Source organism: Halyomorpha halys, unplaced genomic scaffold, assembly GCF_000696795.3.
Source record: "Halyomorpha halys isolate HHAL.00 unplaced genomic scaffold, Hhal_1.1 Scaffold88.1, whole genome shotgun sequence".
Taxonomy (NCBI): domain Eukaryota; kingdom Metazoa; phylum Arthropoda; class Insecta; order Hemiptera; family Pentatomidae; genus Halyomorpha; species Halyomorpha halys.
In genome coordinates, this window is record NW_027114863.1 from 596,043 (window position 1) to 610,423 (window position 14,381).

At 29.8% G+C, this 14,381-nt stretch overlaps 1 protein-coding gene across 2 annotated transcripts in view; it reads right to left on the minus strand.

The window, feature by feature from the left end:
• LOC106677135 (uncharacterized) overlaps positions 1-13,889 on the minus strand; it is a 167,332-nt gene extending 153,443 nt beyond the window's left edge. For both annotated transcript variants that reach the window (XM_067051965.1, XM_067051964.1), the window contains exons 1-2: positions 13,755-13,889; positions 8,456-8,654 (exon numbers count right to left, since the gene is read on the minus strand). In XM_067051965.1, coding sequence (XP_066908066.1) covers positions 8,456-8,654; positions 13,755-13,833 — 278 coding nt within the window. In that variant the 5' untranslated portion in view covers positions 13,834-13,889. The remainder of the gene's footprint in view (positions 1-8,455; positions 8,655-13,754) is intronic.
• Between the last annotated feature and the right edge of the window lie 492 nt (positions 13,890-14,381).

Genomic DNA, 14,381 nt, shown 5'->3' on the forward strand with positions numbered 1-14,381 from the left:
ACGAATATAAGAAAAATTTAATTTAATTTAGAATCTTAAATACGTTCTTGAGACTGGTTAATGTTTTTTAGTTGGGAATTTTACTAATGACATAAAGAGAAAAATTAACAAAAATATATTTATAATAAATAATTTTAATGCTTGACCTGAGTGGAGGAAATGTTACAAGCATTGTTGTGATGAATTTCAACAAATAAGTAACTGCGATAAAGAATTTTAATTTTTGTTTTAATGTGAAAATTGACTAATTAGGTAATTATACATAATGTAGGATGATATGCTCAATAACAAAAAATATATGTTTACCTAATGTTTTAATGTTTCATAGAGAAATTGTTGAATTGACCTGGGCAGAAAAGCCTGCATGAAGTTGTGTTTTTAAATCATTTAGTTCAAAAATTGTATTAAGGTAAGATAAATTATAAATAATATTGTTAAGTATTCTGAATTGTTGAGGATCATAAATGTAATAAAAGCTGTTTTGTGATAGATTGTTCCTGAGGATGGCCGAATTGACCGAAACGTCGGACTTGTAAAGAAAAGAAAGTGTTTTGAGGCTATAATGGATAAAATTTAAATTATTTATTTAAAGAACATTAAATTTTAATGTTTATTTATTCTTATTTTAGACTTCAAAATTCGATTTTTAACATCTGAAAACTAACATAAATTAAGGTACAGAAAAATTAAAAAAGATACTTTGTAGACAAAAAAAATTTCTTCTAAACAAAAATTTCAATTTTTCCTAAAATTTCACTTAACACCTTCATCCACCCTTGTATTCAATTATAAGGTAGGTTAATTTTAAGGGAGATGAGTACTAAGTAGAGATAGCTAGTGATAAATTTTACAACATACTAATACTTCATATCTGTATCGAATTACACATTTTAATTCTAACCAAAGCATTAAAAGCACCATTTTCTGATTTTAAAAAATGTCCTCCATTTTTTATGACCACTATTTTTAGGACCAGACATAATCAAAAAATTTGAACTCATAATTCTACTTATTTGATGATGTTCATTTTATTTATCTTTCTGTTTATAGATACATAGAGCAATTTTATTTATTTTTTATCATTTAGTTATTTATTTTTATTTTTCCCAACAACTTTGTGGCAGTTATAGTCCTTATCAATAAATAAAATTTTTAAAAAAATTTTCTCAAGAATAAAAAATAATAGAATTTGGATAAAAGGTTAAACAATTCTACAATAAATTAAGTAAATTAGTTACGATTCATTTTATTTCATTAAAGTTACCGTTTTAAATTGAATTATATTGTGATTTTTTTTTTAATTATTCATTTTATATGGTACAAATATTCAAAGATGCAAATCATTTTTTGGGTTCCTGGGGCTCTAGAATAGACAAATTATCATTTAACTTTTTTTTTTAATTATTACCGCACATTGCTTTTAGGACTTGGAAGAGGTAAACAAAGGTATATCAAATTTTTTTAAAAATATTATTGGTCAAAGAAATTTTCAAACGTTTTCACACCTAAAGAGAAAGTGATTCCCCACTTATATAACAAATACATATATATAAGATATGTAAGTACTGGAGACTTTCTATAATTTTATGGGAACCGTCAAATGTGGTAAGTGGGCGTCACAAAGGAGGCTTCCGGCAGTGAGAGCTTCCAGGATCATCTTGGGCCATTGAGAAAAACTTACACCCGATAACATTTTTTCTTTTCAAAACCATACCGTATTTTGCATAATAAGTCATTTAAGGAAATGTCTAGCTTATCTTATGTCGTTTTGGAAAATAGCCCTTCTTTTTTTTTTGTTTTTATTTCTTCCCATTCCAGCAAGCCATTGGCATTTTTGGTCGAAGATTTCGGTATAAAGATTTTGTTTGAAGATTTTGATGTAAATCTGGAAATTCATTACAATGGTAATACATTTTTATGGAGATGAAAATAACGAATATAAACTTTCTTCCTGTCATGAGTTATTTATTCTTATTTGTAATATAATAACAATAATATTATTCTAAGTATATTATAAGTTGTTACGGCCAACATATGGCCCAATTATCGATTATGTGGATATAAGGTTTTTATTTTGTTAAAAAACTAAGCAACTGCTCTTGGTTATTAATAATTATACGGCTAGGAACCTTTGCTATCCAAACCGTGAATAGAACTGAAAATAAAAGAAATGATTAATTTAATGAAAACTATGTATAATTAGTAGTCGAGTTTGATAAATCTGCTAAGTATAAGTAGGGGGAACTAAAAATGACAGCTGTTTCAAAACGTTAAAAAACATTAATTTTTCATTCGTAGCTCCTTATCTTAAAAACTACCAACAACACTAGGAAATCTAAAAGAACATTATTTAAAGAAGAGTAAATTTTCTGAAATATTAGCCCTAATAGAGCTATTTATGTCCTATAGTTAAAAAGCAACATTTCATAAAAATGTACTGAAATATCAGTAGTTAGAGAATCTATTTGGAGAAATTAATATCTCACTAACCATTTGACTTAAAAATGTCATTTACACTCAAATTAAAGCTAAATAATTTTATACTAAATAATTTTTGATTACTTTAATGAAAACTATGCATAACTACTAGTCAAAATTGATGAGTCTACCAAGTATAGGTAGGGGGAATAAAAAATGGTGGCTGTTTCAAAACATAATTTTTTCATTCTGAGCTCTATATCGTTAAAACTACTAACAATAATAGAAAACCTAAGAGAACATTATTATAATTAGAGTAAATTTACAGAAATATTAGCCCTAATAGAGCATTTTACGTTCAATGGTTCTCGAGATATAGCTATTTAAAAATCAACATTTTATAAAAATGTACTGAAAGATTACAGGTTAGTGAATTTATATTAAAAAAATCTATATCTCAGAAAATATGTAACAAATTGATGTCTATTAGCAATCAAATTAATGTTAGTTTAATGTACTATAAAGTTTAAGACCATTATCTTCATAGGAATAGTAGTTTTTATGATATTTGCTAAAAGAAATTGATTTATAGTTTTTCTGACAATAGGTTTGATTTATGAAAAACTTTATTTCTAAAATTATAAGACGTACAGATGTCTGCCAGCACTCAAATTAAAGCTAGTTAAATTTATTATGAAATAGTTTAAAACGTTTATCATTGTAGGAATAGTAGTTTTCATGATATTTGAAAAAATAAATTCACAAAATGTTTATTTCTAGTTGTTCGGACAAATTGATTCATTGTGGTTAAAAAACAAATCTTTTGAACCATAAGACGTACATTTGTCTGTCAGTACTCAAAATAAAAGAAATTTAACTTATACATATAAAGTAGTTTATGACACGAATCTTCGTAGCGGCAGTAGTTTTTATGATATTCGCATATGAATATAAATTTTGTACATGTCTTTGAACAACTACAAATCAATTTTTTTTTAGCTAATATCATGAAAATGACTACTCTTACGAAGATAAACTTTATAAACTACTTTATAGTCCGTTAAACCAGCTTTAATTTGATCACTAATAGACATCTGAACCTCTTTTTGAGATATAGATTTCTCAAAATAAATTCACTAATTACTAATCTTACAGTGCATTCTGTACAACATTTTTATGGAATGTAGCAATTTAAAAAGCTTCTCGAGAACTATTGAACGTAAATAGCTCTATTAGGGCTCACATTTTAGCAAATTTACTGCACTTTAAGTGATGTTCTCTTAGAACTTATAGTGTTATTGGTAGTTTTAAAGATAATTCAGCTCTAAATAAAACATTAATTATTTTAACGTTTTGAAACAGCTGCCATTTTTAATTTCAACCCCAAAATCCTACTTAACATCCTTGATGCTCCTTTTACGTTACAAATAAACTCATCTTCAAAGACCTCCCATTCGTTGTAAACTTGACCCAAAACAGATATACGTCTTTTCATTTCAAAATCCTTACCCATCCTAACCCGTTTGTTCTTAATCTCTCATCCTTAACAATCCCTGATAATCTTCCGAGGCGCCTGAAAAGAAGATGGCCATGGAGCCTTCTAATTTAAATTAATGCTTGAAGTACCACCAGTGGGAGGTTCCTTCCCAAGATTTTGAATTGTTTTGCTTTCGATGGTAATAAAAGAAAGGTGGGGGAAAATCACAGGTATGTACACACTTTTATAAATGATTTTACTGTACTTTGGGTTGTTGTTATGCAATAAAAATAAATGTTTTAATAAATTTTTTATACTGTTTAAACAGTAAACAGAGAATAATATACTTGGAATATTGTAAATTGTGTATTTAAATTCACTAGTATAGTTAGACATAGTTTAAAATTTTAGGAACTTGCTTAAACAAGTTGTCGTCCTGAGCACTTACGGGTGCTCTAATTAACCCTTTATATTATTTTCGGGTAAACTTTCAGCTATCAACAGAATTAAAAACATACTTGTTAAAATCGCTATTTACTTAATATTTGAAAGATGGTAAATTCAGAAAAAAGAAAAAAAAATGCGAGAGATATTGATTTTTTACTAGAAAAAAATGATTTACTTTTTCTTTTGATTCAACCTGGTTTTTAAGTACAGTTTCTATCGACATGAGGGGTAAAATAATCACTTTCTCTTGGTTTATTTAATTTATAGACAGCAGGAGTTGGGGAGCAAGATGTATCGAGAGGCCGTGAGTACTTAGTGTAAAGGCGCATCTACACGTTTGCCAAACTATGGCAAATTCCGCATCTATAAACTTAGGGATGGGCTATTTGGGTAGACTGGTACAAGTTGGCGTGAATTTGTGGTCGTTTTTTTGGACACAAATGAAAGGGCGCTTGTGCTGCATCTACACGTTTGTGTCCAGTTTTCATTGTTTTAGAACTTCCAACTGATAAATATTTGTGATCTCCGTGTTTTAACTAATTAAATTATTTTACCAGCTTTTGGATTCAATAAAAAACTCTATTTTGAGATGGTATAATTTAAAATTCTATCGAATTGTAGTTAATCATGTTAGTTAATTATAGCAGTTTATTTTATATTTTTTTTAACGTAGCAGTAATATATATTTTATATATTACTATATAACATAGCAATTTTCTGATAAAATTCAAGAACAAATTTTTTTTTCTTACTTCCTAAAGCAAGGAAAGCATTAACAAATATATATAATAAGAAAAAGTATATGTACATATACCGGCTATCTGATTATCTTGTTTTGCCGGGATGGCATTATAAGAATGGTTGCTGGGCCGCTGAAGGCGGTGTCGACAGTGGTATATGTTTGCCTGGATGTTAGGAATCAAGAACGAAGGTTGACTTTATAGGTTATGTAGTATTATTTCTATGAATTTTACCACCTACTTTCCTGATATTTACGTATCTTTTCATTTATCGTATCTTTGTTTTTGTTCCTTTTTATAATGAAAATCGAATTTTATAACCAATAAAAATCAAAATAGCATAGAAGCATGTGGAAATAGACATTTGTTGCCTCCTTCGTTTACCAAACATTTGTAAGTCTTGGAGTTGCGACAAGTTACAAAATTCTAGATTCAGCCTAGAGATGGCTCTCCCTAGAGTTTGTTAGTTGCTCTAACTGTGGGTAGATAGCGTCAGAAGCAACTTGTTTCCATATCACCACGATTTGGATTATATTTTATTTTTATTCAGGGCGATCAACATCTTGGTTATTACCCCCTTTTTACTTTATTTATCTTCTTGTCTTTGACATTTGATAGTTGAATGTAGACTATTTCCTTTTTACACTGGTCGGTATTGGTGGATTATATTTTAGTATAAAGTTGAGTTTCTTTGAGAAATTTTATTATTTTGTCTATGGATTCTGCTGAGTCTTTTAGGGCCAATTCTCTGGTACGAGGAATTTTATTATTTTCAAAGGTTTGACGAAATTATGAGCATTCTTCAATTATATGCTTTGTGGATAATGGGGACTGACAGGTTTGGCATATAGGTTGATCCTCCTGTGATTAAGTGGAGGTGTGCTAATTTGGAATCTCCTATTCTGGCTCTTGCAACAACCACTTGTTATAATTTGTTATAATATTATTAGTAATATACATATAAATAAGTATATTATTATTATTATATATATATACATGCATATATATAATATATAAATTAGATATATTAAAAATCAGCTAGTCAATTTTATAACTTCAGCTAAGTTCGGTAGCCAAGAAACTTAAGTAAAATTATGCGTTCATAAATATCAATCACACTTTATCTGATAAGCAACGATTCTTATCATACAAGCAATAAATTAAGTCGTTAATTTTAGAACCTGTAAGTAAATTGTTGACCATAAGATCATTTTTATTTTAATATCACATTATAGTTTTTCACTGTTACTCACATCTTTTTTTTTTCTTCCTCCTCCCCTACCTACAATTTAAAAATCCAAAAATCTTTGAAAGTTTGAGCTTTGAAAGCTCACTTCAAAGTTTTAATACTGTGGTGTAACATTTTTCTCAAAGAGATAATATAACTTAAAACAAGTACCAATACCATTTAAGATAGAAAATAAATTTTTTTAGATAGATTTAAGCATTATTTAGTAATAACAAAATATAGTAAAAATTCCCTAGAGGTTAGCAATAATTCCAAATTCGAAATGTTTGGTAAAATTAAATATTTTCTGCTCGATAAACGCTAAAATGGAAATCTTTAGGTTATTTCATAATTATTTAGATGAAATTTATCTTTCGAAATTTTTTAAATTGATTTACCTTCCAATCATCAGGTTGTGATTTTAACCCATAAGTCTATTTTGGAAGACATATTTAACCTAAATAGTTTTTTAAAAATTCATAAAATAGTTTGGAAAATTTAATTATTTTAGGATGGTTTTAAAATCGGTCAAAATCATTAGAAAATATTATAGTTTACCTTTTCCAACAAAACTATTAACGCAATGATTAAGGGTAAATACTTATCTTTGATCTATACATCGTAGACCAGTTTTTTTTTTCCGAACCCTCTAAAACAGAAATAAAATGTGAGTTAGTAGTGCATTACTGTGTAGAAAGAAAAAGTAATTCGTGTTGTGTCTTACCTTTTACTACCTTTGGTATTTAAAGGTTACCTGTTATATTTAATTTTACATATGAGCTATCCGTTCAGCAACTATTTGAGTCCGGAGGTGAGGCGGAGGAGGCCCCGTGTTATATTGCATATAATATAAATAAAAAAAAAAAATAAAGATAAATAAAAATAAAAATAAAAATAATAAAGACAATAGATAATAGTGAAATGATAAGAGAAACAGTCTGAAATCAAAAGAAGTGTGAGGGAGGGGGTTGGGGTGCATCAGAAGATGGAGCTATGAGGTGATATTAATAGGGTTTTTGGGATCTTTCCTGCCCTGCCACCTCGCAGGAAGGGGGGATGGGGTGATAGACTGGAATACTGGATTGAAGGAAGCAGGGAGACAGTCGAAGAATTTAATGTGTCTCCGCGTGATGTGCTGTTGTACAGTTTCTAACTGTAGTTTATAGACCAGTTGCCAAAGAGGCGTTTCTTAAAATATTTCTGAGAAAATCGTGTTTGAGTTGCGATTGTAGATTCAAGGTATTAGACATTTTCTAATTTTGATATTCATTAATTGATTATTTTCTGTTTTTAATTAGTTACCTAAATTATCAAATTACGTCTTTTTATCATTGTAGAGAAGAAAAACCAGTAGAATAAATGAAAACAAAAAAAAAAAATCATCTTACCTTGATTTTATGTTCTATGTTTTTTCCACAATAACCTAAAGATTTCCATTGTAGTGTATATCGAGTAGAAAATGTTTTAATTTTACCAAATATTTGGGATTAGAAATTATTGCTAACCTCTTGGGAATTTGTACTATATTTTTTTTATTACTAAATAATGCTTTTATCTATCTAAAAAATTTTAATTTCCTATCCTAAGGGTTATAGGTACTTGTTTTAAGTTATATTAACCCAAAAAGAATAATGAACGTTAAAATAAAATTTGCTGAGACACTACTTTGGCTTTAATTCTTTTTATATAAGAAATAAAACAAAATTAATATTCGTTTATATTCCAACACTAGAAATCCTGAATGCGAATTTTCATAACAACGAAAAAATAAAATATTTTATTCATAATTTTCTCCTGCACTCGTTTTATTTAATTTTTTTTTTATTCTTTTCAAATCACAAAAATAGTGAAAACTTCAACACGAACCCACCAATCTATACAAAATTTGGGAATATATGTAGGGTTGTAAAATTGTGTGTGATGCACGTACTGCACGAGATTTTGTTTATATATTTTGTATTTTTCTTCAATGATTAAAACCATCTTCAAACAAGAAGATAACTATCATATATTATTACACAGGGAGAAAGAACATTGATTAAATACATGATTAAGTTTAATAAGGAATTGGATAATGAAATAACTAATTGAGCCAAAAATATGGTAATACTATTCATTAGTTGATATTTTAAAACAAGCATGTACTTTTGATTTTGATCTGGCAGTTGAACTAAAGGTTGGGTAAGCTTCGACTCCAGGAACTTGGCTAAAGCTTTTTTGCTCAAGAAGAACTCCATCCTGAACCGCTTCCTGAAGGGGCAAGTCGACAGGAATTTCGGCCGAGGCTGTCTTATGGAGAACTGAGCTGCCACGGCGTTGTAGCAGGGAGTTTTGGCGAAGCATTCTGTAAAAAAGAAAGAAAAATCCATGTAATTCAAGAGTTATACCATAATCAGTTAAATAATTAATTTTTTCATTAAATAATAAAAATATATGAATATTGAATGAATAGGGGATTGACAAAGATACGCGACTTGAATGCTGGAAGAGGAACCATCGCGAATTTCGAGAGGGGGGGATTAACAAAGGATATTTCAAACCCAGCCTTCGTATTAGAAGGGGGAATAAAGGTCGGAAGGGTGTTAATGAAGTGTTATCACGATGGTATTACGAGTGCCATAATATAATTGGAAATAATTTATTATTTCAGCAATTGTAATTTCAGGAATCAGTGCAATGGAATATAATAATGTGGTACTGAATACTGTGAACAAAGGTTAACTCTAAATATCCATGGAGGAAAGAGTATAATAGAGAGGGTTAGCTGGCAGAAAAAGTGAAGCCAAAAAAGCAGGTCTTAAGTGCCTTTCAGGGGCGTGGCAGAGGAGCAGAGGAAGAGTACTAGCCAATAAATGGCTGTCATCTATATTATTTTAAATCACAACGGCAGCTATCCCTATTAACCTCAACATAAACCTTCCTTTCGTGGACATAGCTTTTTTGGCTTCACTTTTGCTTTGAAGGAGTGTAGGGCTGTGCAACCCCTCTGCTGAATATTTCAATAATTCACCGTAGAAGTCCATTTCTCTTTTAAGTTTATAGTTGATCGTACTAAAAAACCGAGTCATAAATAAGCGATGAGACAAGGAATTGGATAGTCTGTTTAGGAAGGAAATTACGGGAGAGGTAGAAGATTCCTCCAAATCATTGAAGGATCTGCTAATGCTCCCGAAGTCTAGAACCTAGAATAAGCTGGAAAAGGATAGAATGGGTTTCAGGAGGATACCATAACCATTAACGATGGTTTGGAATTGGCTTGTGATTTTTAAATACAATATAAATCAAACCATAGCGATGGTAATGTTTGCCTGCACACAGTAGCTCAGCTTCAGTCTTGGGAACATTACTGATGTCATTATATCTTAAAAAAAAATAATTTCTGTTCTACTACAACCCATGAAGGGTTAAGGGTGCAGTACTATGTAATTAAGTACAGTTACTAGACCAACGGTAGTGGTAGGAGATGATTTGGCCAGAATCACGCTCAACCGACTGATTTTTACCCAATTAGGGTATCCATTTTATGAGACTGGGTGGACCCCGGAGGGATTTCAAGCCCACAGGGCTGACTCATGGCTACAGTTAAACATGAAATAGTTATCTGCTACAGCCGGATTCGAACGCGAGTCCTTGGAGATTGTAAAATGCGTCGATACCGAGCTCCAATAAGACTGTCATATTTTCCTTTACGATAACATAATTAATGTTAGAAATGTGTGTTATAATATTTTTTCATTCATAATCTAAGAGTTTTTAAGTGTTTAGTTCAGACTATATTTGTTTGTTACTTAAATATTATGTTTTTTTTTTATTGTTCGATATAAATAGGATATGGTTCCAATTTTTTTTTAAGCTTCCTGCTACATTCTGGAAAGAGAAGAGAGGGTTTCAGATGGCCCAGTGTGATTTAATGCTAATTAATTCTAATATGAGGCCTCGACTTCTAAAACGGAATATCCAATTTTTGTCCAAATTTTTTTTTTTAATTTTTAATGTTTTTTTTTCTCTTCTAACGTCTGGTAAAATTAGTTGAAGAAGTTGTAAACCCCAAAGGAATTGAAGACAAATATGTTGGTTTCCTCTCAAAAGAGGATAAAGATCAAATAACCTCTTTACGGCACACATTCAAAACACAGTTTACAAAAATTGTACAACTAGAAGGAAGCGTTCTGTGGGCTACTGAAACAGCATAGCCAATAAAACTTTAATTAAACAAAGAGATTTATTTTGAAAATAAAATACAAAGAAAATATTTTAATGAGATAATCATTAATTTCGATCTTTTAAAAAAATAAAAAACATGCTTGAGAAACAGAACTATAAATAGCTCAGGAGTTGTAGTTCCCTCTTTGAAGATGAAAAATGTGAAACATCCCAAAAAAATATATTTATACCTAATAATATAACGACTGGAATTTATATTGATGAGGGTGAGCTAAATATTTTTTATATATAAGAAGATGATCAGGGTTACGGTCAAAAGAGAAACAAAAATAGTTTACAACTATTTATTTTCCAACGTTTCGTCCCACTTTGCAGGGCTTCATCAGGGCTGTTCAAAGCAACCGTTCGCTTTGAGCAGCCCTGATGAAGCCCTGCAAAGTGGGGCGAAACCTCGGAAAATAAATAGTTGTAAACTATTTTTGTTTCTCTTTTGACCGTAACCCTGATCATCTTCTTATATATCATTTTTTACGGTCTATAACTACATATACATATATAAATATTTTTTAGTTCAAGAACAAACCTATGTAGCATTCAAGAGTTTTCTTTCTTCTACAAACAATGAGTTAGTTTAAATATATAAAAATCATTACTATGAAAAATTTATTACTAAAACTGATATTTAATATGTATAGTTATTGCAAAACTATTATTTTTATTATTACTATTAACTCTTATTTTATTATTATTATTATATTAACTATAATTAAAAAGGATGTCAAGCCCTGGGGTACCTCCAGTCGCAAATGCCGTAGAGAGGAAGTTGTACTGACTAGGCTGAGAATAGGTCACACGAGGCTCACCCACTCCTATCTTATATCAAAAGAAACGCCTCCGAACTGCCAGTATTGCAATAACAATTAAACAATAAACCATGTTTTCCAACGATGCCCATATTTTACACCACACCTCAATAGCTCGGGACTAAGCCAAGATATCTCAAAAACCATTGGAGACGATGATAAGGCAAAAGAATTGGTGTTTCAGTTTTTGAAATCACAAAATTTACTGACAAAAATATAACTTGATCGGAAGAAAAAAAAAATAATAATAATAATAAAAAATTTTAAAAAAATTAAATAAATAAAATAATCAAATACAATTTAACGAATATTAGCAAAATTAAATAAAATATAAATGGCGTTGATGAGCACTGAAGTTTGGTGCCACTAAACAACCAAACAAACAAACAAACTATTATTTTTAATAAAACTTACTATTTTGAACTTTTTTTTTATCATAAATGTGCATATTAAACAGAGGAGGAATAAATATGTGTATTGTTTTGCAAATACCCAAATTTTAATATTTTTTAATTTGTCAATTTTATTTGAAATCCACATACTTCCTTATAGCAATTCCGATACTACGACCAGCAACAGGCTGGAGGAGGGGGAGTCTTAGTTCATTTTGTGTACAATGTAAAATATAAATGTAATTAAATCAAACAAAAGAACTATCAGATGTTTAATTTATCAAACAATTAATAAACACAATAATGGACTCAGACTGAAACTTAAAATGTGTGTGTACTTCAGAACATCCTATTAGTAAGATGATATAGCCCAGGGATGTCCAACCTACAGAGCCTCAAAAGCAAAAATCTTGAATGAGGTTATATAATATGATGATTATGTACTTTAAATTTTAAACTTAATAATATCAATAAGGTAAGTGTATAAGATAAAGTTATCAGTAAAACCAAAATCAGTAATATTTCTTTATATTGGACAAGTATTTGTTATACATAAATAAGGAAAATATAAAGACTATATATCATTTATGAATCGATACAAACATTTCAATGGCAATTTAAATATATATTTAGTGTAAACATTGTTGCCAACGAACGAATGCCCAGTTCTGTTGTAGCCATCTTCATCAGAAGTAAAAACACATCAGAACGTTTATGTCTATTTTGTTTTCTTTTTAACTTTGTTGACGAAAACACACTTTCACATTGGTACGGGCTTCTGAACATTGATGACATTTTTAGATCCTAAATTTTCCAAGTTTAGGAATTTCTCTTTAAGCAGAAATCTGAATAATTCATTGGCCTGTTCTCTCCTGTTGATTAGGAAAACTTCAGCTTGCTCAACTTGCGTAGTTCAAGTTTTGGATCATGTGGTTGGTCTTCGACTATATCTCTGCGAGGATGATCATACAGCAGTAGACTACTTTTGAGACTTTCAATTTTTTTGGAACTGACATTGAACTTATCAATTATTTCATAGGTTTGAGAAGTACAGCTTGAAAAAGCGTTATATTTAATTTCTTAACTAACTAAAGACAGCCAAGAAAGTAAATATTTGTTTGTTTGTTTTTAATAATTTATTTATTGTTATTTACAACTGTATAAAAATATATACACAATCAGTAAATATTATATAAGTTATAAAATGACATGAAACAAACATGTGGAGAATCTACCCATTGATAGAACTCCAATAACATTTCTAGAGAAGACCTCGAGACCATCTTCTTTTCAGACGCCTAGGATTACCTAATAATCCGGTAATGAAGAAGAGGCCAGATTAGAAACGAGTAGGTTTGGGTGGTTGGGAATTTATCATGGAAGGATTGGTATCTGGTTCTGGCCAAATCGGCAACATATAGAACATTGAGGTCTTGATGGATAACTTGATAACTTGACTTTTGACAAAGTAAAGAGCGTTAAGGATTTTGTACTATAAGGATTGGATTCGGGAGGAATTTGAAGGCTTAGTGGAGCCCCAATGCTCAACTTCGTATGTCTAGATAGACTTTATTATAGTGATGTAGTCTTTTGTAATGCATCGGAAGTTAAGACTGTATTTGTCGAGTAAGTGCTGTAATAGTTGGAAAGTATATTAAAGTTTTGTTTCCCAAAGTGTGATTGAACACTTTTAGCTTATTATGAAACTGATTGATGATCCCAGCCAAATCTGATATTGTTGTTTTTTCCCTTGCAAACTTGTTGAGATGATTGGTAAAGTCCCTAAGAGCTCTCAAGTTGAGTACCATAAATCACAATATTATTTTAACTTACTTATAAACGACCAAATAAAACTCTCGCGGGCCTTAAGTTGGACAGCTAGAGTCTAGCATGTGTCTTGGCCCTGTCAGTGATTCGACTAAAAGTTTGGTGATCCCTATTACACAATACTTTTGAAAATTGAATTCCTTACTTGATAGTTAAAAAATACACTTTTTGAAATATAAATATTTTTATCAAACTCACCGAAACAGTTGACCTGTGGATCCTTCTCTTCGCAAAAAGGGTCTTTTGGACAATCCGTAAGTTTTTCCATGGGCTCCATCGCGAGTATACTAGAAAAATCTAAACTGAACGCAAAACTTTTATAGGATAATTGTTTATTCCATTGTTTAAATATTTTACTATTAGTTTTAAAACAGTTGTTATTCCAACCAAGCAGGCGTTTTCTTAATTTTAGCACTATGGATATAATTTTATGCCTTGAATCAAAGCATAATAATAGAAACATTTTAAGTGTTTTTCTCCAGTGGTAGTAAAATAGAGGATAATGACCACAGAACTTCATTTATTGCTTTAACAAACTCCGTAGGTGAGATTTAGAAAAATTGTGTTTGTCCATTTTTCATACTTCCCCTAATTAAGGAATATTGAAATGGAAAATAGTTTATTATTCTGGGACTAGGTTCCTTTAGAATAATTACAAAATTAATTTTAATTTTCCAATAACATATATTGGCCAAAAAACCATACTTATAATTAAGTATTTTAAAATAAATATATAATTTGAAATAAATAATTTTAAATACATAGAAGAAAAAAATAAATTAAAAAACTAACTGACCAAGTACATTAAAAACAAAACATAAAGGT